The following is a 25668-nucleotide window of genomic DNA, read 5'->3' as shown; positions in this document are numbered from 1 at the left end:
TCATTTCCCAAGAAAAGATGAAATGCCATTAAAAGTCACAATGAATCCCTGGTCTCTTCCTAATATTTCCGCGTTGAACCCCAAAAATCACGGCTCTCTTTGTTGATCTAGTAGGTAGCGAAAGTACCTTTGATCTTTGATGTATGAGGTGATGTGGTCAGTGCCGTGCCGTGGAAAATCAGCGCTTGGGGCGAGAGTATACGACGGCGCTCCCGTACATATAAGTGAGGTCGATAGACTAGCCGCGAAGCGCCACCATGGTTGGCGCGAGGCACAAGAAAATTTTCAAAAATAAACCCTGCTTTTCCTTGTTTTTGAGCACACTTTTATTACTTCTCTTCCTTCCATTTTATATATGTGCACAAGTATAAATCTGACCTCGGTGAAATTAAATATTAGATAGAAAAATACTGATGTTGATCTAAAATATTCGAAGTAAGTTTTCCTCTCTTTTTTCCTTCTTTTCTTTTTCTAGCCGAATTTTGCGCCCCCTTACTTCGGCATTAGGGACCGTCGCCCTGCTCGCCCCCCAACGGAACAACATGTCTGTGGTTTGTTTCCGGGTGACTGAGCATCGAACGCACTACAGTGGTTCAGATCCAACTTTAAACTCTAGTTATGTAAAGCATCGCTTTTGATAAACGACATAAATACATATCAATCAATCAACCAAAAGAAAAGTCTCAGATTCAGAGAGCTTTTCGGTAAGGAGCGCTGAAGATTCTATGTTTTTCTTTATTCAAGGTGAAGGTACTTGAAGTTTCGGGACCCGAATTCCATTTCCATATCCTTTTTCTAGAACACAATGTTAAAATATACCTTTTTTGTGCAAATTTACCCTTCTTCCTACAGCTGTTCGTCCAACCTGTGAATCATATTCTCGCTCATTTGGGGCTTATACTGACCGCCTCAAGGAACTAGGGACAGAAGTAGTCACACTTCAAATATTCCTGTATTAAGTACTGTTAAGTACCACACATTTTGATTTGACTGTGGTAGTCTTGTCCCAAAGTTTGGATAGGTCGGGAAAAGACCTTCCCAATGGTAAATGCTGGAAGTAAATTTTTAAAAACCTTTGGAGGGGGCGGTCGCCCCCTCCGCCCTCCCCGTGGATCCGCCAGTGGTCATAAGTGACAAGATCAACATGACTGAATTATTAAATACAAAACAATATAAAACAAGTGTGAAATCTAGAAACAATAGTAAAAAAGACAAGCAGGAGAGAAATATTCTAGTGCTTAACTATTCACTGATAGTTCGGCAAAAACAGTGGAACTAAATAGATCGTGTATTATCACTGGAAAATAAGTGAAGACACGCAGGAGAGAAATCTACTCTAGCCATAATTTACTGATAGTTCGGCAAGAAAAAGAAAAAATGTTTAAGTGTCGTGTATGATACTGGAGAGAAACCGAATGTTAAAGTGGAGCTCCCTCGTGGCTAAGCGTACACGCCTTTGGCGCGGGAGACCCGGGTTGGATTCCCGGTGGGAGCTCATTTGATTCGTATTCCACGTTAATCAGTAGGTCCACGTCTCATATAGCCTCACTGCTGAAAGTTACGATAAACTAAAATCAACTCAACCCGAATGTTAAAGTGAATGGGGTTAATTGTAGGAGAAACATCTAATCAAATAAAACACATGTAGTTAAACCCAGACAGATGAGAAACTATGAATAAACTTGACCATGTGAGAAATTGAAACAGGAGAAACATCAAATGCGAGAACCGAAAAAGAAAATTCTAGAAAACATAGAGCTTACATTTGGAAATAGCATCGGATGTATTATTATTTGCAATTTTTTCAATATCAGCTCATTGTTACGTTTTGTACGTAAATTTGTCTCTAAATGTATTACTAGGAGCATTACTTCCACTACTCCATCTAATTACAGTACGCATTGATACTAGGATAGTATAAGTATAGGATAAATTCTGGATTCTTTGTTCTTACGTTTTATTTGTTCTTAAGATTATTTTATTTCTGTCGTGGGTTGTATTTCCGTTACACTTGTATCCCTATCTTTTTTCAATCGTGTCCTTTGTTTAAAAATAAATGAAAAAAGAAAAATGCAATGATGGTCCAGTTTGATTTTTAGATACCGGACTGAAGGCGGTTCTAAACATTAAAAAATAGACAGGGTTGCTGAATGTCACCCCCCATTTATTTAATATATCCCAGATTAAGATGATCTAAACATATACCCAACGGGAAAGGAGGAGGACAAAACAGAAATAATGATTATGTAAATGTATGTCAAAAATAGAAGTGTATAAATAACAATTGATAAAATAGAGGCCGCGATCTACTTCACTGGCCCCGGGCCCCTGTTTGTCTTACGCCGCCACTGTTATATATCTATTCGCTTAAAAGTTATAAAGGCGTATCAAGATGAATAGTTCACCCCATATCCGAACACAAAGATGCCGCCTGTCGACAAACACAGACTTTTACATGGGAATGACTGACCCCACGGTTTTTGTGTCCAATAATTTATATAACCTACATGGTTTCATTTAGATTCTTCCGTCCGAGTCCAGATACATCCCTTGTTAGTAAAATTAATTTTCAAGCTTATAAGAGTAAATGGTACTTAAGATGCATCAAAGTGCTTTTTTCGTGATTTTCGGTGATGCAGCGATTTGGATAAATATTTTTTGTACGATGCCCCTGTCGTTCCATTTTGTTATGTCTCATGATGGAGACATATTTCCGAGCCTACATTTAGTTACCTAATAATGACCTAACCACAATTTGTAAATAGAAAATGCACTAGAGAGAGTTTGCGAAAAGATCTTTTCTATTACTCAACACATCCCGTTTAAATATGTCATATACCTAGGCAGTGGCGTACCGAAGAGGGGGGATTGTAACCCCTCCCATTGAGTCCTTCATATACTACAGATCAGTTCACCCAAGGTGGTTTACAGTGCTGATAACGAGCACAGCGTAGAAGAAGGAACCAGAAGTCAGTAGCCCGTAAATCCAGTAGTGAGTAACGTACACCGCTGTGGAAGTTGTTGTGGTGAGCAGCTAGTATTTCTGTTAAAGTGACACCTTATTGCGAAGGTCATATATGTGCACTTCCCGATGCAAAATGCAATGAGTCAGTGATTGTGAAAATGTGTGCGGCAAGCAGCAACATCATCATCAAGCGTGCAGTAGGAAGGGTAATAGCGCTGTAAAAGCACCAGCCCTAAATGTCAAGATCAAGTCGTGAGAGTGAAGAAAGGAGTCCAGCCAGGAAACCACGCGTTGTGAGAAACATCAGGACAGCAGTTGTGAAGAAGAACCCACCCACCCAAAGCAAACGTGCCATCTCATGCACTTATTTGTATGGCAGCCAGCGACTTCAGGTTTTTACTGTACCTTGTCAACATACCAGAAAATTCTTTTTAGGTGACTTGAACTCCTGTGGCTTCGGTGTTCCTAGCTAGAAAAAATCATGAAATTCGGCTAGGGATTTTTTTTTTCAAATTTCACTCCTACATTTTTTCAATAATCCCTCCCGTTAGCAACACTGCAATCTAACTTACACCAAAAAATAGCCATGTCCCTCTTCTAAAATACAAGACGTAAACGATATCAATCGGGATAACAGTGTTTGGGCAATAAATCATTAACTGAAAGTCTACCAAAAACCCCAAAATCGATTTTGTCCCGAAAGGGTTAATGAGATATGCGCGCCAAAGATTTCGGGCTCTAATTTAACGTGACCCCCCCCCCCCCAAAGTTTCTGGGCTGGTCCAGAGAATGAATGGCCTACATAGTACTGTCTACGGGCTGGATAGGCTACCAAATTTCAGCTTTCGTTCTCCCATAGTAAATGTGATATAGGCGCCGAAAATTTGGGGGCTAACTTCACCAGAGCCTCCCAACTTTCTGGGCTAGTCGAGATAAAGATCGATGGGCTAACAAATGTCATCTTTTGGGCCAATATAGTTAATAAGGTGTGAAAATCAAAGTTTTGGAGCGTTAACTTAACGTGAGCCCTTAACTTTTTGGGCAAGTTGAGATAATGAGTGTACCAGGTACTAAACTTCATGGGCCTTCCAACCCATTATTATTTAGCATTTGGGGCACTCAAGGAACACAGATACAGGGTCTCCAAATGTGAAAATGAAAATGCAATCTTTAAGTTTTATGTCCGACTGTCATCCTGGGTAGACTAAAGGAGACGCAGATGATGAGAATAAATGGAATGGTGAAATGAAAGAGTTGTGGGAAAGGGAAACTCCGAGAAAACCCTCACACACGGTGTTTGTTCACCACAAACCCCACTTTGCGCAAGTTGGTATAGAACCAGGGCCCCGCAGCATGTGTGAACTCTCTGCCACTAAGCCACTGCGGCCCAGAAGTCCTCGAGACGAGACACATAGGCGTATACCTAACGTGTAATTTGTTCGTAGCGGGAATTTCTGTTATGGTATAGTTAATTACATACAATGAAAAACCGAAAATGTGATGTGGACAATCGCGACCGAAAATGTAATGTGGACAATCTCGAACAAGCAATAAACAATCTGCGTGATTTGTTTTAGATTTCGGAAAATAGGTTCTGCCAGATTTACGCTTATCGACTGTAATCGTTTATTTATTTATTTATTTATTTGGGAGGGAAGCAAAGTATAATACATTTCAGTCATTACACATGCAAAGAGATGTTTTATGGTAATTGTTTTTTGCTGAAATATAACTTCGGTATCTTTTATACGTGTTTAGGAGCTGAGATTATTATCTAATAATTATAAGTAAGATAGAGAAACGAGAAATAGAGTGGACTCAAGTCCAACATTTCGGAACCACATTTTCTGGAGCTTCGAGGCCAGGGCCCAATTTCTGACATTACCGCTTTCGTTAATCGACCCCGACCTTTCAAACGCTAACACTATAGTACAACACCATGTTAAATAGGCAAATAAAAGAGACCTGAACCCAAACTTTTGGGATCTCATTTCTGGAGTCTCAGGTCCCGGAGCTTTCCAACACCACAATATGTATCCAATAACTCCATGCTTAAAAGAAAAATATAATGAAGCCAAGCTCAAAATTTCGGGACACCATTTTTGGACCTTTGAGACAAGGGCCCAATTTCTGACGTTAACACTGTGCTCAGACGACCCGAACATTTCCAACTTCACCACCCACATACAATTCCATGTTTAATAGGCGTATAGAAAGAACCCGCGCCCAAAACTTCGGGACCCCATTTTTCTGGAGCCTCATGGCTGGGGCGCGGTTTCTGATATCACCACTGTGCTCGGGAGACCCGGACTTTTCCAATGCCACCATCTGCATCCACTAACTCCATGTCTAACACGGCTTCCCCATTGTAGGAGGATTTTGACGAATTTTCTGCAGGTTCTTTACAACTATTTACAACGTTTCAAACTATTCATAAGAAATGAAATTTCAATACATTAGAAACTATGTTCTTTTAAAATGTTCAAAATGGATGACAGCATTGATTTCCAGTAATAGTTGTAAACTTTCGTAATTTTATTCTCTATTTGAATAGTAGTTTAATTTCGAATCTTTTACGGTTAAAAATATTTTTGTGAAATGTAACGGAATACATTGAAATGCTCCTACTCCCACGGGTACGTGTTCCAATTATAAATCGATTTGAGGTTCAGCGTACAAATGAGAAACTCCCAAAGCGAAGTACAATATTGTAACGTTGTTGACATACATATGAATAACTGGTGATTAGGTCGTTAAGCTGTACATAAAATCATATAAATTTTCATTCATATTACGCAGACAAGTACACACAGAACAGCATATGAATCTTTATCTGACTTCTGTTTCTCTAACTTTCTGATAGCCTTTAGAAATAATATCTTTACAATCGAAATATTCGTTAAACATTATTATTATTCTTATCCTTCAATATTCATCATACATCATATTCTTCATTACTTTAAATTCTTCATATTACATAACTATTTTACATTATATTCCGTCGAAGCTGTTTCAAAGTTAGTATTACACTTCTGACATAGTCATCATTACAAATCATAATTGATTCTCAATCCATACGCCTGTAACTTGTCCATCCTACCTGCAGTGTGGATCCTACGCACTTTCGATCCTACGCAGTTTCGACGCTACGCAGTTTCGACCGTACGCAGTTTCGACGCTACGCAGTTTCGACCGTACGCAGTTTCGATCCTACGCAGTTTCGACGCTACGCAGTTTCGACCGTACGCAGTTTCGATCCTACGCAGTTTAGGTCGTGTGGAGTCCATGAATATAACCCTAATTTATAGCTGCACAGGTTAAACAAATTAAAGAGAGAGAAAAAAATATATATTTTTTGAGCGCATGATTAAAACTTAAATTATTTCAGGGCAACTGCGTAGGATCGAAACTGCGTACGGTCGAAACTGCGTAGCGTCGAAACTGCGTACGATCGAAACTGCGTAGGATCGAAACAGGTTTTGAGCTGAATTTTTCGATCGTACGCAGTTTCGATGCTACGCAGTTTCGATCCTACGCCGCATTCCCGTGCAAGCCTCATACATATTGCAGTGATGAACTATCAGTCATGTGGAGCTGCTGTATATTACACATCAGTGCAGTACTTTATAAGAAGAGTCTATACTGAATCTTTTAATCTTACCGAAACAACGTAATCCTGAACTAAATTACACTCCGGTAAGCATTAGTGTTTCTTCGAAGACGGTGCGAGTGCAAAACCGCAACTTTAATTTTGTATTCTAAGGCCAAACACACATTTGTTTTACACCGTCTTTTTATTAGCTGCACATACAATTGGAGGGAGAGCACATTGAACCTTTAACCGCTTCTTGGATGCATATTAACTTCTGTCATAACTTCGTACTGGCTAGCGATGTCCAATTTACATAAGGCGTGAACATGTTATGTTTTCTATTGATAAACTGTTTTTACGTTCAAAAAAAAAAAAAAAAAAAAAAAAAAAAGTAAAAAGTAAAATAAATAAATGAATTAATTGAATGTTGTAATTGACTATTTGTGTTTTTGTACGATGTTCCCTTTCCTTGAGATTACATGCTATGTTGAATGTATCACTGACTAGTGACACCGAACCTACTGGGCCCGTATGGGCTCGTCATCAACAGCCACTGATACACTCACCAAGCCAATCATCTACGGAAAATAGAACTCAAATCTGGCCCGAAATATAAAGCTTCCAAACTCTCTTCCATCTCGACTCACAGTCCGATATCCAGGCCTGCAGTTCATCATCCACATCCCATCCGGGAATAGGTTGTGAACCACGACCACAGACACAGGACATCGACCTACGAGTGGAGCTGGCAATGAGCACAATGAAGATCTTAGTGTTGTCTGTGAAAGCCCTATCTGAATTAAAAAAAAAAAAAATATCTTGAAACAGAATTTTGTAATTAAAAAAAAAAAAGTCCAAACTAAGATTTTGATAGAAACTGATAAAAATGAGAAATTTTCTACAGATTCGGTTGTTTTCAACTCGGTCACACTAAGGAAAGTCTCTTCCCTGCATTTCACAGCTATTTCATTTCCCCAGTAAACTTATTCTGTACATACTGCTCTTTGTTTTGATCATGCTTCGCATGCATACCAAAAACATCAACTCCATATTCCTACTACTTCTTAAAATTACAAGATAATTAGATTTTGTATTCGAAAAGAAAGATGTTTTCACGGCTAGTAAGTTTTATTCTTTAAAATATTCATGAATATAGTGTTGGACAAAATATTCGATAACAGGAAAATTTTTACATTAAACTGACATACCCATCTAAGAAATATGATCGATTTCTATACCGTTCAGAGCCGAAACATTCTTTACTTTTGCTCATATTCCCAAAATCTTCATATTCTTTAATATTCATTTAATATTCTTGCCTTCCAGATCATTGACATTGCATCGACACGCAAAAACAAATAAAAGGACACAATATAAATACAATACACTACTGAAAATAATACTTCACTGCCTACTGTTGTGGTTAGCTAATTTCACTTGTGTTTATATATTCTTTGGTGCTTATACTTCTCTGTGCATAGAGATTGCGGCCGGCGTAGAGGATTTACGCTCTTCGCGACCTCTCTTGCAGCTCGGACCCACTAGACAATCTAGCACAGGTAAACATTCACTTACATATTGACATACTTAAACCTAAATCCCTATTCTAACTATACTAACTTAACCTAAACAAGCATATATATGAAAAAAAAATCACACATTTATTTCATAAAGCACCATCCTTATTTTGTATTTATATTTTGTTTTTGTTTCGCTACCACATTCATACCGAAGACGCAGTGGTTACTTGCATTAGTGTCGCTTTGAATATATTGAGTTTCTTAAAAAAGGAAGAAAAAGGTATTTTCTAGTAATTATAAAAAAAACTGCAATTTCTAACCTTGATGGGTATCAGATTTAAAATATTACGAAGGTTTAGCCTATTGCCGAAAGTTTTCAGTTACCGGTACGCAAAATTCATGTACCCTTGCACTTAACTGTAGCCGTGAATCCGACACTTATTTACAAAAATCAACGTTTAGAATCATTTTGTTTCAAAACCAAAGAAAACATGCCAAAATAAATAAAACTTAATTTCGAGCAGTGTTACCGAAAATGAATACTTTCAAGATTGTAGGGGAATCTAAAACATCTTTTCTTCACTGGGGGAAAATGTGTGTGTGGTACACACATTTTCTCGAGGTTACAACAATCGCTCCGTGCTGAGATTCTAGCTTTCTTTTCCCCCCCATCGAATGAAATCACGATGTCACATTGCCCGAATCTGCATGTGTGCGGCGTTGAGGGAAAACTTTACGCACTTAACACTTCATGTTATGGATTTTACACGTACACCAGAAAAATATATTCACACATATCTGTTTCTCGAGACAAGGAAAAGTTAAAGATGCCAAATACCTGGAGTGAGTTTCACTTTCACTGGTTCTTACTTACTTGAATCCGCTTCTTAAACAGAGACTGAACTGATATATATAAAAAAAAATTCCTGACGCCTTTCTCCACTCGAGTTTTCTGGGAAACTCTTAAATTGTGGTCTCAAAACAGTTTAGGATACCAACTCCTGCAGCACCTATCCGGAAAAACCCATCGAGCGTCGCTTGACTTCTTCTTCCTCGATGCCTGCACAACGACTCAATGTTTCCTCTCCGTCACCGTCTCCTCTGGCTTCTCCTATGTTCTCTGGCTGACCGAGAGCGTAAAATTTGCCAAGGAGCTCATTCCGTAACACCAGACATCTACCATGCTAGTATCCCTTATGAAATACGAAATCACTTCACAATTGGAATATTACTGGATTAATAATTTTGTTGAAAACACCAAACACAGCACGTTTATCTCTGCTGACAATTTCCAATATTCGCCAAAACGAAGAATTTATCACAGTTTAACGTAACCACAAATTATTCCACAATTTCTGCAGACGCTAAACACTGCACGTCTGTCTCCTGAAATGGCTGACGCCGTAAGACAAAGAATTACATGAAGATGATCCCTAATTGGAAGATAATCGTGACGTAACTATCGGATGATAGGCTTCTGTGTGAAGATCAAAGAAAACCGAAATCTCAGCCGCAGCTGTGATTGTGGATTATCCAATCAAATAATTTACATCGAAACAAAGAGATGCACCAAGAAGAAATTATGGCTGACTTTCTTAATTTGGAATTTTGAAGAAGATTTTACGAAATAAATTTTTAGCTTTCTTGAGAAGATTCCCTATGCCGAAATATGAATAGAAATAAACTGAAAACCATTGAAAAAGCTGGAATATACACTTATTTGTCTAAAATAATGATATATTCTTGGATAAATACGTAAAATATACAACCTATAATTAATAATCATGTAATCTTCATATAATATCCATTGAAACGATCTGTTTTACTAAAACTACGCAAAATTTTCGACCTACGGTTTTCCTACTATAAAATAAAAATTTCTCTTACATTCTAAATAAAATTTTAAAATTTCCCTTCCAATATACAAGGTGCTCAAAAGCACCGGGCCATGTTACGTTATGTTGAGCATAAGGTAACACTGTATGCATGATTCACGATGGTGGCTTTCATTTCTGTGTCCTTCCCAATTTCTCTTCACCTTTATTATTCCCCATCATTATTCCTTTTGTTATATTTTGCAGTATTTGACATTTATGCGAGGAGTTTCCACACTTTTGGACCATCCTGTGTATATATAACTGCATGCAGTGCACCAGGGGTTCTTCGAGTCACTTTCGCAGTAGTTGCAATCGATTTAGAAAGAACAATTACGTATAGAACGATAGCGAGATGTCCGTCAACTTCCCTTGTTTCGGAATAAACTATTTTTGTCCGCTTTTTCCAAGTTTCCGACCACTATGCGTTGTCTTGACCTTTGTCTGCTCCAAGAAAAACATCACTTACATTTTTTGTAATTATCATATAATTGTAATTTTGTGCTATTGCTATTGTTGTGATTATCCTACGGTAATATTATAATATAAAGTAAAAATGAAAAATAGGCCTAGTAATCTTTAAAAAAATTGTGAACAACATATTCATATATGGAACTAGAAGAACAAATCACTGAACAAAGCAACGTTTATTTTAAAATAATAACTGCGTGACAGTTTTGCCAACTAACTAAACACACTGGCTTCATCAGACACTGTAAAAACAAGGAGTTACAAAGAAAGAGTTACATCTAAATACAACAAGATCCCGGAAAATAGCTCTAAACGCTGAACAAAACGGATTCAGCCAATCATAACAACGATTAAAAATGTGAAACTAAACACTACAGATCTAATTCCCTCCCTGGTCCAGTAGAAAACTAAGCTACAAATTAAGTGTTTCCAATAATTTGTCTCACTGTTCGTCAATTTTAAGTCCTGCATATATTTTGGAGGGAATAATTTTAAACTTTTTTTTAAATTTTGTCCCGTGAATTCTTACATACACACAGCATTCATACGAAAATAAGTATATTATTTTCTGTCATTTTTTAAAGACTACTTTACCTGAGGCAATGTAATAGAATGTAGGTCTACAATGCTGTAAATTACATCTTCTCCAGCGTTCTGTAACTCAACCCATTTGCGTACTGCTCCAAAATAATTCCCAATATGCATTGTTCCAGTAGGCTGAATTCCCGAGAATATACGTCTTTTACTGTTGTTAACCTGCAACAATATATTTAGTATAATAAATATTACTAAACACAATATAAACGAAGTTTCAAGTAGGTGAATGGTGACGCTTGAAATGTTTTCCTTTGCTGTATATTTTCATGGGTTTGATTCCATTGGAGTGTGATGTATGGGGTTCAACATGTTTTTTCACCATCAATGTTACAAGAGACTGGGCCTCTAACTCGGAATCCGAAGCTCACACAATTGCCCCCGAGACTCTATCACAGAATTACAATCACATGAGCTAAGCATTATATTTTTCGAACTCTGGTAACTCTATATAACTCTATAACAACTTTAATCCTAGACAAACATCAAGTACGTGATCATTCTCAGGTCTCTTCCGTTTGTTTCCATTTTATCACTCACTTTCATTCAGCAGGGGGGCATGGTGGCTCAGTGGTAGGGCAGTTACCTCTGCTGCGTGGAGTCCTTGGTTTGATCCCCGGCCAAGTAAGTTTGTGGTGGCCAACATCGTGTCCGTGGGTCTTCTCGGGGTACTCCCGTTTCCTCTCACATTTGATTCCTCAATTCTTCCATCATCATTCACTTATTTATACTACGGAATAAACTGGCTAATCACAGCAGCCTTTTGAAAAATGAAATATTTTAGTTTTACCTCCCACGATTATGCCGGCTAGGCTAAAGGAGACGATGATTGTAGAAATGAATGGAACAGTGGAATGAAGAAAGCGAGAGAAAAAACGGAAGAATATGAAAAAAACAAAGCACACGGTGTTTGTCCACCACAAGTTCACTTTGCACAAGCTGGGATCAAACCAGGCACTCTACGCAGCAGAAGTGAATTTCTTTTAGAGACCACCTAACATAAGTTGGTTTCCTTTGGCACTGGTTTATATGATGCAGCTGAAGGTTAAGAACACAACATTTTGAAAAATGTACATAGAAAAATGAACATTCTGTATATAAAGACATTTCTACGGAACAAATTTCTTGTGGTGACTGATTTAAATGATATGTAATACAGCTATATTTTATATTTATAAACGTAAGTTACTAGCAAAACAATTATAAGTACACAATGGTTAAAATAAATAAAGGCATATGAAAAAGGACCGTATTAGATATTGTTTTCCGCTATTGTGGCATCTCTGCAATGTAAAAAAACTGTATTTTATTTTGCATAACGTTACTAGTGTAAAACCATCACAATTTTTATAGGAACGTGTAGCACTGCGAAAGACCAAATTAAAGTATTGTAAATGCAACATACAAATACTAATCAAAACTACCCTCCGTAACGATACGTAGCGAAAAGGCTGTCCGACAGGAATGGAGGAACATGAGAACTAATGATGTCAACGCGCTCGGCTCGGTTCAACTGAGCTAACAGTCCGAGCCGGCTCGATTGGAATGAACCATTGGATCGATTCAGATCGGCTCCAGGGAGCTGGGTTGAAATGAGCCATTAACTCGGTTCGGCTCAGCTCAGGTGAGCCAACGGATCGAGCCAGCTCGGTTGGGCGAGCTGTTGGCTCGGTGGTGACTGAGACGTGAGATGAGTCGCTCGACCCGTTGACAGCACTACTTTGAACGGACAATGATTAGCAGAAGGGGTCCAGCTATTTTTTCTTTTTTTAAAATATGTTATAATATCGGTAGTTTCTGTTCACATTAGGATACTTTGGTTTATGTTTGGTGGGGATACTTTGGTGGGATTTGGCCCACCATAATTTTAGAAAAAAAGATAGACTTTCACTTATTTCTATTAATATTAGGTTAGTTTATTTTAGTTTAGGTTAGATTTGGTTAGGTTATTTAGGTCTAAGTACAAATCTCTCGTTTCTCCCGGAAATTTTGTATTTTTTTTTACGTACTTTTGGGCATTACTGCTGTATCAACAGACCAATTTGAAAATTGAACAAAAGTAGCAAAATGTACTGCATTCGTCTGTATTTGGTTGGATTGCATTACGTTACGTTAGATTACGTAATTAGGCGTGTAGTTTTACTACACGGATCCACAATATAAGAAGACGAAGTAGTAGTAGTAGGAGGAGGAGTAGGAGAAACGGGTTAGAAACCCCGCAGGGGCTCTGTTCTCGACATGAAATGGGCAAATTAAAGACTTGACCAAATGTTTCTGTGCATTTTACAATTTATGGATCCGTATAATAAAACAAGTGTAACTCACCGCTAAATAGTCCATCCGCCTCCACATACAGTGCCGCTTACGTCAAAAACAATCAGTAAATACAACCACTATTCCCCTTACCTGACTTTCACTCATTTTTCCTCACAAACTTAAAAAAAATCTCCAATTGACCCGGCAAATCTCCTAAAACTGGTCCGGCGATATAGTAGTTAACCCTACTTCTGGGCCCCTTCTGCTAAACATTTACCGGGAAAAAATGTGAATTATACTTTTTCAATTATTTCTACTGTTCTTAAACAAAACCTATACAGTTTTAAGCACGCCCGCGCACTGTATTTATATGCATAATGTATAAAATCTCTTAAAAGGAATCTCGGGAATCTCCACCTGGGACTGCAACTGCTCCCATAATAAAGTTCCAAGCCGACTTCCTGTTACGACACTGATTTTCGTGCAGTTTCAAAAATGGAACCATAGTATAAATAGTAGCAGTAGTAATAATATTAGCCCCGCAGGAGTGGGTTCGTTTCTGTTCTCGACATACAATGAGCAAATTAAAGACTTCCTGTAATTTTTCCGTACATTTTACAATCCGTGGATCCGTATAGCAAAACTGCACCATTACTTCATCTATGGATCTATAAACTGTGTCTGCATCAAATAAATTAAAATTACATGGAGTTGCTCCCTGGTATACTCAAACCTACGGGTGGAGAGCCTTCATGGACACACTATAACAACAAAACTAAAAACGTAAACAGAAGATACCTTGTTCGAGCAATAACTTCTATAGCTTCCGCACACTTTTAATAAGGAAGATATTTTCTTCCCATACACACTAAGTAAATTTTGCTGCAACCCGAAAATCGTCATATTCTCTTCTATTCTTACTCTAAAAGCTACATTATTTAAACACTATATTACATTGAATATAAACATTTATTTTCGTTCTATGAACCATAAACTGCTATCGACATTTGTTCCATGCATTTATTGGGCGGCTGTCGTCTGTCATATGTTTATAAAGCAAAGAACAATAAAACAAAATTAGTTATTTACATGATAGCCGCGACTATAAAGTCAAGTCGGCCATATTACTAAAAACTTGTCTTGTGGAGAAATTGATTACGAATATAAATTGATTAAAATTAATGAGCAGTAAACTGCGAAGGTTGACACGAATGAATCGAATTGCCTGATTCCGAATATATTAGTGCAATAATAAAATTATCTTACACTAAATTACAAATTTTTGAGCAAACTAATGTTTATTATAAACTAGTAACTGCGTGACAGTTTCGCCAACTAACTGAACATATAGGCTTCATCAGAAACTCAAATTATCTTTTGTACACCTCTTATGGGGCGTTTACACTTAGTCGATTTGCGTTCGATTTAGTTGAAATGACGTCACTTTCAACTTAATCGACCGTGTAAACGGGACTTCAACTTAATCGCTTGTTGATCGAAGGCGACTAATCGACTAGCAACTGAATTGAAAGACGTTCTATTTTCTGTGGTTGAAATAATTGAACACATTCATCGATCTGATTCGGCCTAGTTGCTTCGATTTAGTGGCAAATGCAGCGAGTCGATTTATTCGTGCGACTAAATCGACCAAGTGTAAACGCCCCATTAAGGAGAATTTTTGTAAGAAACTCACTAAGGTAAAAGTGACAACCAGGATAAGAAAATGTCAAAGTGTCAGAAAGAGGTATAAATCGAGAGAGAAGTTCAAACAGTGAAGGAGGGCTGAAGGCCCAGTTGAATAAGGGAAAAAGTGAGATAAAAATGTCAAGTGTAGGATGAATAAGGAAAATAGTAGAAAAAGAAGGGAGTGTATTACGTGTAAATGCAGTGTAGGTTTAAAGGAAATCCCACTCTCAACTCTCTTCCTTTTCTTGCAGAACAGCAATACATGGGGTGTTTACTACGGCGGACACTGCCGAACTCGACAATACTCTTCTCCAAAACAATTACAACCATTATAAGGTTAGATGCATTGGACATATATTTCTATATTCTACAAATACAAATTGTTTTCCGTATACCTTACAAGGAGGATTTTCGAAATTAAAACGGACTTGTCCAAGTTTAATGGTTCCTATATCTAGATGCCATGATGGATGAACTTGTTCTTTTTCAACAATACTCATCTTGGTTGTTTAGGAAACAAAATATGATGATTAGTGCCGTACTAAGGGAATAACTAACGTGGAATGCTAATTTTCATATTTAGAGACAGATTGGTACTGTTATCCAAGATTTATATCGAAAAAGCCCAGCCACGACTTTCCGCAGGGTTCTCCAAACAGTAGCGTAACGATGGTCTTTGGCGCCCGTAGGCAAAATATGTAGTGCCCCCCTGATCCATCGAATAGGCTCCATGCATGAAGCATCTATAACATGCGTACGCGTAGAAACGGCCATAAACCGAAAATTATCAGTAGGACGGTATTCACCTTTTTTCTTTTTATATCATTGTGGTATGTCTTTTAAAATTAAACTGGACAGAGTGTCCTGTTCATTAAAATATTCATGTAAAATTCGGACTTCTTTTTCAGTGGTAGTATAAATAAACAGTAATGTGTCAAGTTTTAGTAAGAGGATTTCAAATGAATATATCTATATAGTATGTTACGATTTTACATAATTATAAAATAAATAATAAAATCTTGTGAAACCACTTATAGTCATTTTCTATTTTCGGTTTTTTTTTAAATCTACAAATTGTATACAAAATTAGAAGTGCTTCTTTCTCACTTTTACTTCTGCAAATTCTTTTATTAGATCAGAGATGTCCAATTCATAAGGAAGATTTTCACCCGGTCAAAGTGTCTTTTCGCCCCCCTTTCCTCCACACTCAATCCTAGCCTATATTTAACATTTTATTACAATGATGTTAGAAAATATGTTCGAAAGTTAGTTTGGGATGCTAAAGTTGGTGCCCCAGGCAGTTGCCCGGTATGTCGATCCTTGGTGCTTGTGCTTGGTTCTATGTAGCCGCGGTACATGGCGATTGTACTGTGCCTCATAATCATGCCAATTAACTCGTTTTAATCCAGATCTTATAGGTAATAGAATTTATTATTAACTGTTGAAGCCTGTTGCTCAGGGGAATTTTATTTAAAGTTAGTAAGCTCAGTACATGTAATATAAGACTGATATCGTATTAATACAGGATGATTAATTTCTTAATCATACATTGCTATAATCTCGAAGAGATTACAGTAATGCCAATAATTTGATACTCAAATGTAATAAACTGCGAGTGAAGTGAGCAGGAATTTTTATTCTTACCATGTTCAGAAAGGAAGACCGCGAAACTTGCTTCTCTATTTATATAATTTGCTTCTTTTTCATTAAAAACCTGGGGCGCCCCCTAATATACCGAAACTTCCAGCGCCCGTAGGCAATACCTACCCTGCCTACTCTAATACTGCGCCACTGTCTGTAAACATCTTAGAAGAAATCACGGTAAGAGATGAATGTATGAAGCCCAACTAACTACTAATTGCCCTGTTGTTTAGTACTAATTACTGTGATTACCAGACTGGTAATTATCCGTTAGAAAATTAACGATTAAATATTAGTTGAGTTTTATTTTTGAGTTCAATAAATTGAGTTTTATTTTTTAATTTAATATATTAAATTTTCCAGGAGCTAATTTTTAATTGACAAGCATTAAAAAAGTCGTTAACGAATAAAAACTAATCGTTATTTTACTCAAAACGTATATGAAATGAATATTCAACAAGTGTTCTTAGTGATGAACTCCAATCGCTTTATGAGGGTGTCCATGGCAGTAATTTACAGGTTTTCCAAAGTGAATATTTTGACCTCAATTTGCCTCGAAGTCTGTCTCAATGTCCCCTTGCTTCAAAGCAGGGCTAACCAGTTAATTTTAATTTTAAGGCGCCAAAGAGCCTTCTCACATATCTGGTTATTGGTGAAGAGGTTATTCGACATTCACTCGCTTCCTAATTTTTATCTATTTCTTTGCAGTGAAGTGGTCATATGTGTGTTGAGTTTGTTTACAATCTCAAATAACTACCTCTGGTTAAGGAACAGAAGAGCGGGTGATATTGTGAAGTGTGCATTGAATTTGTAGAACCCTGTGATTAATATGTATTGAGTGTGTCTATTCTCAATACAGATTTTTTTTTTTTATTACCGTTGCTCAATATTCTGCCACTGAGATGGTAATAATTCTTAAACCGATGCATATCATATAGTCAAACAAAGATTAGCAATTTAAGCTTACAAAAGAAAGCTTCGTTATTGCGTTGTACTTTTCTTGAGTTGACAATTTCTGAAGGGACAAGTGTGACATAAATTTGATTTCTTTTAACACTCGAAAAATAAACTGCTGAGTATTGTGTATACCGTCTGCTGTGAGTAGAATGAGTAATTAAATTGTTCGGTTGACACAGGTTGAATACTAGAAAAGAATATTTAAAAAGAAGTAGCTAGAAACTAACTTCAGATCCTTTTTCAATGTGTAAGTGCAGAACATTGGAAATAAAAAATTGTTAACAGTGTACTTCCAAAATGTTTTAAAGTAAATTAGGAAGCTTTTCTGGGCTTTATTTAGTCCAGAACTGTGTAGGCACTGTTTTTATCATCTTAATTGGCGGGTATTCATATTTTTTTCCTGGGATACGGAGATCATTTTTGTGAGGACAAGGCATGGCTGCCCACAGACGGGTTTTACGGCGCATGTTGCTCCCATGAGAATATTTGGAGAATATTTTATCATGGAAATTACTAAATATGGATGGAGAATGATCAATTTGATTTTAACTCAATTTTTGTAAACTAAATCGACATTTTGTGTTTCCTTTGACGCAAACCGTAACGACTTATTTAGGTTGCTCATCATAAATTTTACTGGGGTATCAAAACAATCCGAGAGAGACCCTTGTTTTTGTTGAACAGTCATGAACTTATACAAATATGTAAGGAATGTCCGTAAGTCCTTTCACTGATACCTAAAAAGAAAAAAGCATAATTATCAATAATAATGTCAGCATAATAATTTTTAACAATCATCTATCTAGAGACGTCATAATCAAAGCAAACAAATTGAGACTTTTCCAAGGATTTTTGCTGGACACAAGGGAATACAAACACAAATAATGTAATGCTTTCAGCAGAACTTAACCTTAATTTTCGTCCTCTTACTACTAAAGGGCAACTGAGGACACCAATGCTTGAACAACGAAAGGGGGCTAATAGGGCTACCTCCTTTTACTTATAATACCAATATTTTCTAGAACAATAAGTAACAATATTGATGTTCTGCTGTTATTCATTTGCGAAACAAAAGAAGTACGTATTGCGTTTCTGTTTAGGAGAGTGATTTGTGAAATCATAGGCAGGAAAGGATAATTTTGCATTTTATTTAAATGTGAGTCGCAGCAATAAAGTGGACCAGTAATTTTTATAAAACATAATAGTTTTTTTTATTAGGTTGAGTTTTTAATTATATATTATATAACAAATAGCTTTCTTTAGTTTATTTGTTACAGATCGTGAAAGCTTTTCGGCCTAATGTGTAAGTGTTTACAAAGAAGATAGTATCTGTCAAAGATCATTGTCATGTTTGAAACAATTAGTCATTGTTTGTAAAACTAACTAAATAGAAAATGAGTAAGCCTAAAGTTCATTAAAAATAATCTTCAATCCATTATTTGTTCAAAGTTGCAAAACAGCTACTCGTTAAGCTTAATACTTTTTTCATATGTTGGAACTGTATTTGAAGGAGTACTAGAAAGGAGACGGTAAGGTGTTACATTGTATTTATTTTCTTTGAAATCAGGCTTTACCAGGCTTAGCACTAAATTATTAGTTCCATGTTTTGACAAAGAATTTGAAAAGTAATATGTAGGTGTATGACGAGATTCATTTTCAGTAAGGTTTCAAGATTCTGTAGGTTAAATTACAAATATTATCGGCTTACCATTCTTTGTGCGCCTTGGCAGAACGGCAATGCTTCTTTAGTAATCCACGAAATTATTGTCGTATTTCTGCTGTAACAATATGTTAATTAGGTTTATTTCTCTATTTGACAATACCGTGTGCGTGGGTTTTCTCGGGGTTCTCTCGTTTCCTCCCACTTTCTTCATTCCACCATTTCATTCATTTCTCATAATCACTGTCTCCTTTAGCCTAACCGGCATAACCGTGGAATGTAAAACTCAAAGATTTCATTTTATATATACATATATTTGACAATATTGAATGAATGTTCGAAACATTGCTAACTGTAAATTTGAAGATTGAATCTCCCTTTACCAAATTTTGTCCTTTTGCTTGTATTTATAAGTGTACAACATGTTTTCATCAAGAGATATAGTCAAAATTTGCTATATTTACAAAAGAATGTGAGAATGTTTGTGCTTTACTTTCCTTGTGTGCGATAATTTAATATTGTCATATGTGGACCTCCCTCATGGCTATAGGGCTAGTATGCGCGCCTTGAGTGCGGATGGAACTTCATGTTGTTTGGGTTCCCCTTTAAGATGTTAATCCACGTGTCATGTAGCATCAGTACTGAAAGGAACGTTAAACGCAAAATTAACCATCTTCGAAATGTATAACATTGCTATACGAGATGGTAGTTACGGTAATGATAATAACTCATGCTATGATTGGTACAGGAAGTCAAAGAATCCTATCCTTGTACATGAGTCTAATTTTGACAGGGAACTTGAGACTTGTGCCCAAGACGAAATTTTGAGAGAGTGCACTTTGTATGCAGAAAATTTTGTATTTAATGTAGCAGATTTGTCATAAGAGTTCGGACTACTTTTTAATATATTACTATAAATTTTCTGTTATGTGTATCAGAAATATATTAGGCATTACTCGAGCAGACGGCTCTACCAAATATTCACACATTTATTGCATTTTCCGATTTCTTCTTGCAGAGCATGCACTATATGAGAAGCTAATACATAAACCACGAACTAACTTGTGCTAGGTGGCCACTACAACCTCGAATGCTATCTAACCGAGTGAGGGCAGGAGCGCAGCAGGGGGGCCAGAGAGGAGCGACGGGGTGCGTCCGTAATGAGCAGCCGCGTCAGCGAAGGGGGGCATACGCCTAAACAAGGATAGTGGAAAAATACATAAAATATCCGCAATAGTTTTCACCTTCAAAAACACTTAAATAATCGTAATAATTCTTACTTTCAAACTTCACTGGTTTCCAGGGTACAAATGGCCCTCTGCGAGGGGAAATTCGTCTGTTTTGAATTTTTACTTCTTTTTCACACTTCGCATAGTGGATTTTACGTTTCAACATACCATGACGCTGCAAAAACTTTATAATATGACGCTCTTTACCACACAATTCCTTGTAATAAAATCGTATGTTTACATTATATCCATCGCAAATGTCTATTGCTAACACGAACAGAACATTCCCTCCGCTTATTTCCACTTTTTTCGCATTCTTGTATTCTTACGCCTTCCGCTTCAGTAAATAGTTACACTTAGAATACGTTCACTCCTATTGAAAATGTATTTCAATATGATATCTAATGACAGAAATTACTTATATTCACACTCTGCTTCTTTTACGAAAAGTGTTTGACATCGTATTTTGCCTATAGATTTTGTTAGAGCCGTCTGGTCGAGTGAACCCATATATTAATCCGTACCAATAGTAAAATACAAATTTTGTTGTCAAAACCGGAACCTTGAGGGGTCTTACAAATAAAGGTTCTCTTCCAAGAATCGGGGATCCGGAAACTGCGCATATATTTAGATAGAGGAGAGCCACGAAGGAATACTGGTAAAATATGTCGGGCCGATAGCAAAGGATAAATCCAATATGGCTGGGCAAAGGTCATGCCAATCGGCTTTTGCAAGCAACCTCTCATCCACTTTCCATGAACATATTGACGTAATGTTTTCTGACACATCTATTGGTTTGAAATTTCGCTGATGTTGTTGTATTGAACCCAATATAGCCGATCAAAATGTCAATGTGTCAACGACTCGAGTCTGGAAAACGAATTGTACTAGGGAAGTACAGTATCACTAGACGTGTACGAAAAGCATTAAACAGTTCAAAATATCGCCATCTGAAAACCAATATGGCCGGACAAAATCCTGAACCAAACAGTTCGTACTACAAAAATGAAATTTGGTGTAAAGGTCCACTACCACTAGTAGGTGAGGAAAATAATACAAATGGATCATAATTTCTTCATCGTGTATCCAATATAGCCGCGAAATACGCATATAAAATATACACTGTAAACAGTTCAGGTGGTTTCGCATAAAAATTACCTACAATTCACTGGAACAGATTTTGCAGGTGAAATGCCAGTTAGGTTAGTTGCCAGTTCCTGTGTTACATGTTTGATGTGTTACACGCAAACATATACCGGTACTGTCCATTTGGGAAGGTCTAGAACGCACTATCCACAAACGTGCTAGAATACCTTTATAGTTCTTACAATTGTTATAACCTTTGATATATATGTGCCTTTTAGATTTCTTCTCCGAGCATATATTCCCGATTGTTGCGAGAGTACATGTAACACCTAATATGTACTTCCGTAGCGCACCATTGACTACAAACAGTCTCTACTTTCTTTCCTGTATCTACACCATTTAACCTAACACTTATTTTTATACACTCTACAAGTTATACCGTCAAATTTTGGTGAAATATATGGCACTCTGACGCCACAATTTCACCAAAACATGTGCCGTAATTTCATCGGTATAGTTGCATGACTTTCAATAGAAACATTCCATGAATGATAAATAGACCAATACATATTTAGTTTGCTGTAACAATATATAGAATAATTAATAATTACGTGAGTAACGAAAAATCTGATTTCGATTTTCGCCGGGTTCGAACATAGGATCCTTGGACCGTAAACCACGATGTTATCTGTGTAGCCACGGTGCCAGTGTTGGCTAGGGCGATTTTTGTTATATATATGGTTTGCAAACTTTAAGACGCGTATTCTAGGACGTTTGTGGCTAGTGCGTTCTAGACCTTCCCAAATGAAGAGTACCAGTATATGTTTGCGTGTAACACTTCAAACAGATAACACAGGAACTGGCAACATTTTTAACTTAACTGGCATTTCACCTGCAAAATCTGTTCCAGTGAATTGTAGGTAATTTTTATGCGAAACCACCTGAACTGTTTACAGTGTATATTTTATATGCGTATTTCGCGGCTATATTGGATACACGATGAAGAAATTATGATCCATTTGTATTATTTTCCTCACCTACTAGTGGTAATGGACCTTTACACCAAATTTCATTTTTGTAGTACGAGCTGTTTGGTTCAGGATTTTGTTCAGACATATTGGTTTTCAGATAGCGATATTTAGAACTGTTTAATGTTTTTCGTACACGTCTAGTGATACTGTACTTCCCTAGTACAATTCGTTTTCTAGACTCGAGTCGTTGACACATTGACATTTTGATCGGCCATATTGGGTTCAATACGTCAATGTTCGCGAAATTTCAAACCAATAGATGTGTAGTGTTCATACATATATCAATCTGCAAAACATCAAGTCAATTTGTCCATGGGAAGTGGATGAGAGGTTGCTTGCAAAAGCCGATTTAATTATTTTAAAATATATGAAATATATGAACTTTTAAAATATATGATCCTGGAAGTATGCCTGCCAAATAGACAGGGATGTAATGGAGGGTATACGGCGTATACCTGCCTCTGATTTTTGGAAACTATCGTATAGCCTTCTAGAATTTAGGCAGTACGCGGGTATACGCTATATTCGATCAATAATATACTCACTTCATTGGAGCAAACAACTGCTTTTCATGTACTGTATTTCAAAAAATCTTACAAACGGCTTTTCGGCAGGTTCTTGCCGCGAATGATGTCTAAATTTTTTAAAAATATTTGCGTTTTCGGGTGGGGGTGGGAATCGAGTTTTCCGAGAATCCCTTCTATAATGGAAGCCAGTACTCTGAGCCTGTAGCGATTTTTCCTCAAGGTGTCCCATGCGCTGTCCCAATCTTCATAAAAGTGACCTCTGGTATTAAAATAAAGTCAAGCTGCCTCCAAATGGTTTTCTTGGAAACTCTTAGAAACTCTTTATTTTCTAAAGATAAGAGATAGAGTTGAGTGGGAAGGAGGGTGAGGAGTAGGGATTATATTCACGTGGTGACGAAGTTGTTCTGTTTTGATATAGCAATGATCACAGTTTTCACGCCCTCTTTGATCCAAATTCGAAGTATGCTAATTGGATACAATTTGAGCGAGGCAATACGGGATGGAAGCAGTTCCTTTCTAATTACGGAAGGAGGTTCCGAAAAAAATGTGGTCTTTACATTAGTTTAAGGGTTACGAGGAAATTAACTGAATATATTTGCGCCAAGAAATCGCTGACCCCACAAAATAAAACACGTGAACTATCGTCGGTCTAGTTTGAAGCATTCACTAGATCAAAACTTAAAAAAATTATAGTAATAGAAACCTATAATTATAACAAAAATAAGAAAAAAGAATATTAAATTATTACAATGTATTCTTCATTATGTTCACAGTTATGAAAAGATCTGAAATAAAGCACTGAAACATACACTACATTATTATTAAAAGCACTAGAAGTTAATACAAATATGTTTACAGTGTAAGGGCGTAAGTGCAAAACTTTACAATTTTGTCAAAATAAACGAACAGCTGAAAGTGACATTTACACGAAAAGGAACACTTGTCCCTCGCACAAACTTATTTCTCAAACAAAGAAACAAGCCTTGATCTTGCAAACATACAGGCTCTTGTTGAGTAGCAGTTAAGGTATTACAAGTTGCGAGAGTTACAACGTAATTTTAAATGGCCTAATTCTTTCAATGATGATTAGATGTGGTGTTCTGCCCGAAGGTAGGGGACGTCAGTGTGAGACACCAAGAACTATTGGTGATAGATGATAGGGAAAAATAATTGTTTACATTATTCACCGTCAGTAATGATTTAATATCATCTATATTAATAATACAATAAGCTGTCTGTCTGTAGCGCTTTTTAACTCGAAAACCATAGTAGATAGAAATACGAAAGTTTAATATGGTTTAAAGCTCTCAGAGAAAAGATCCAGATGATCTGTTCTAGGTAACTAGGTCATACCTGAGCTGAGATATGAGGGTGCAAAGTCCCCATAAGAATAACATGGGAACATTTTAAAAATAATCGAAAACGGCCAATATTAGAGTGGAATTCATAGTTTTTGGAGTCGCTGAGATGAATAATGACAGTTTTAATCCAACTCAACTTCAAGGTCATACTTCGCTTCCCAGGGAGGCAGCGACATTTTAAAATGATCCAAAACGATAGATATTAGTGTTGAATTCATAGTTTTCGAGGTCGCTGAGTTTAACGGTATCAGTTTTCATGAAGTTCAAGCTCATCCTCACCCCTTGGGGTGGAGGTGTGAGAGGATGACTTTAAAAACAATCAGATAAGCTAGTTAAATAATATCTAGTATAATTAGAGCGAATTAAAAACATTAACATATTTTCTCACCCTTGTGTGGGACTCGGAGGGTTCCTAGTTTTAAATATTACTTTATTACGAATCTTTTAAAAAAAATCCAAAATTTTGCCGCCCTGTATTCGAGCACAGAATAGCACTTACCTAAATACGGGCCTGGTTATAACTAAAAGGGACATCAACATTAAAATGAAAGAGCACATAAAAGATTTCGAGACAATAAAGAAGCTGTTTCTGAATTATTTAAACATTTACAAGAAGCCAGACATACTGTACAGGACACTAAGGTTTTTACACAGTTCTTCATCACTTACATAAAGAATCGTTTTTAAGGCATATTTTATTAAAAATAAATAAATAAAGCGGAGAAGGTAATTTTGACGATGATTGGGATAATATTAGTACTATTTCATAAGTAAATATTAAATTGCTCTTATCCGAGATTTCTTGTTGGTAAAATTTGTTGTTGTAAATATAATATGGGATGACTACAGTACTACTCTTAATTTTTCATTTTCTTTTAAACACAAGACTTTTTTGGACATGTACAAAAAAAGAATTAGATCTTTCATGATTATGTTCTTTAGGCTATGCGAGACGGATGATTAACGCAAGTAATGATGATGGAATAAGATTGTGGGAGGAAACAGGTGTACCCCGAGAAAAAAACCTACGCGATGTTGTTTATCACAAACTTATTTGGCCGGGGATCGAACCAGGGACCCCCACGCGCCAGAGGTAAGTGCTCAGGCACTGAGCCACCGTAGCCTCCACAAAGAATTGCAATAGCACTAATACGTATAATATAGATTGATCTTCAAATTGATTTCAAAAATACTGTTTAATGAAGTAGATATCCACAT

The 25668-nt window shown here is 36.8% G+C and overlaps 2 protein-coding genes across 8 annotated transcripts in view; one reads left to right on the top strand and one right to left on the bottom strand.

The window, feature by feature from the left end:
- TrpRS-m (Tryptophanyl-tRNA synthetase, mitochondrial) overlaps nucleotides 1-14310 on the bottom strand; it is a 48653-nt gene extending 34343 nt beyond the window's left edge. Inside the window, exons 1-2 of one of the 3 annotated variants that reach the window (XM_081759844.1) lie at nucleotides 14071-14310; nucleotides 11017-11178 (exon numbers count right to left, since the gene is read on the bottom strand). In XM_081759844.1, coding sequence (XP_081615970.1) covers nucleotides 11017-11178; nucleotides 14071-14175 — 267 coding nt within the window. In that variant the 5' untranslated portion in view covers nucleotides 14176-14310. Of the gene's footprint in view, nucleotides 1-11016; nucleotides 11179-13422; nucleotides 13646-13884; nucleotides 14019-14070 lie in introns of those variants that run through there. The other 2 variants (XM_081759846.1, XM_081759845.1) reach the window with 2 other exon arrangements.
- A 4259-nt stretch (nucleotides 14311-18569) lies between these two features.
- LOC145686485 (PRELI domain-containing protein 2-like) overlaps nucleotides 18570-25668 on the top strand; it is a 35983-nt gene continuing 28884 nt past the window's right edge. For 3 of the 5 annotated variants that reach the window (XM_081759839.1, XM_081759842.1, XM_081759843.1), the window contains exon 1: nucleotides 18570-18712. The gene's annotated coding sequence lies outside the window, so the exon portion shown is untranslated. Of the gene's footprint in view, nucleotides 18713-18736; nucleotides 18860-18931; nucleotides 19086-25668 lie in introns of those variants that run through there. The other 2 variants (XM_081759841.1, XM_081759840.1) reach the window with 2 other exon arrangements.

Source organism: Thermobia domestica, chromosome 5 (genome assembly GCF_964235325.1).
Source record: "Thermobia domestica chromosome 5, izTheDome1.hap1.1, whole genome shotgun sequence".
Lineage (NCBI taxonomy): Eukaryota > Metazoa > Arthropoda > Insecta > Zygentoma > Lepismatidae > Thermobia > Thermobia domestica.
Note: the sequence above shows the minus strand (reverse complement) of the source record. Positions and strands in the feature narration are given on the sequence as shown.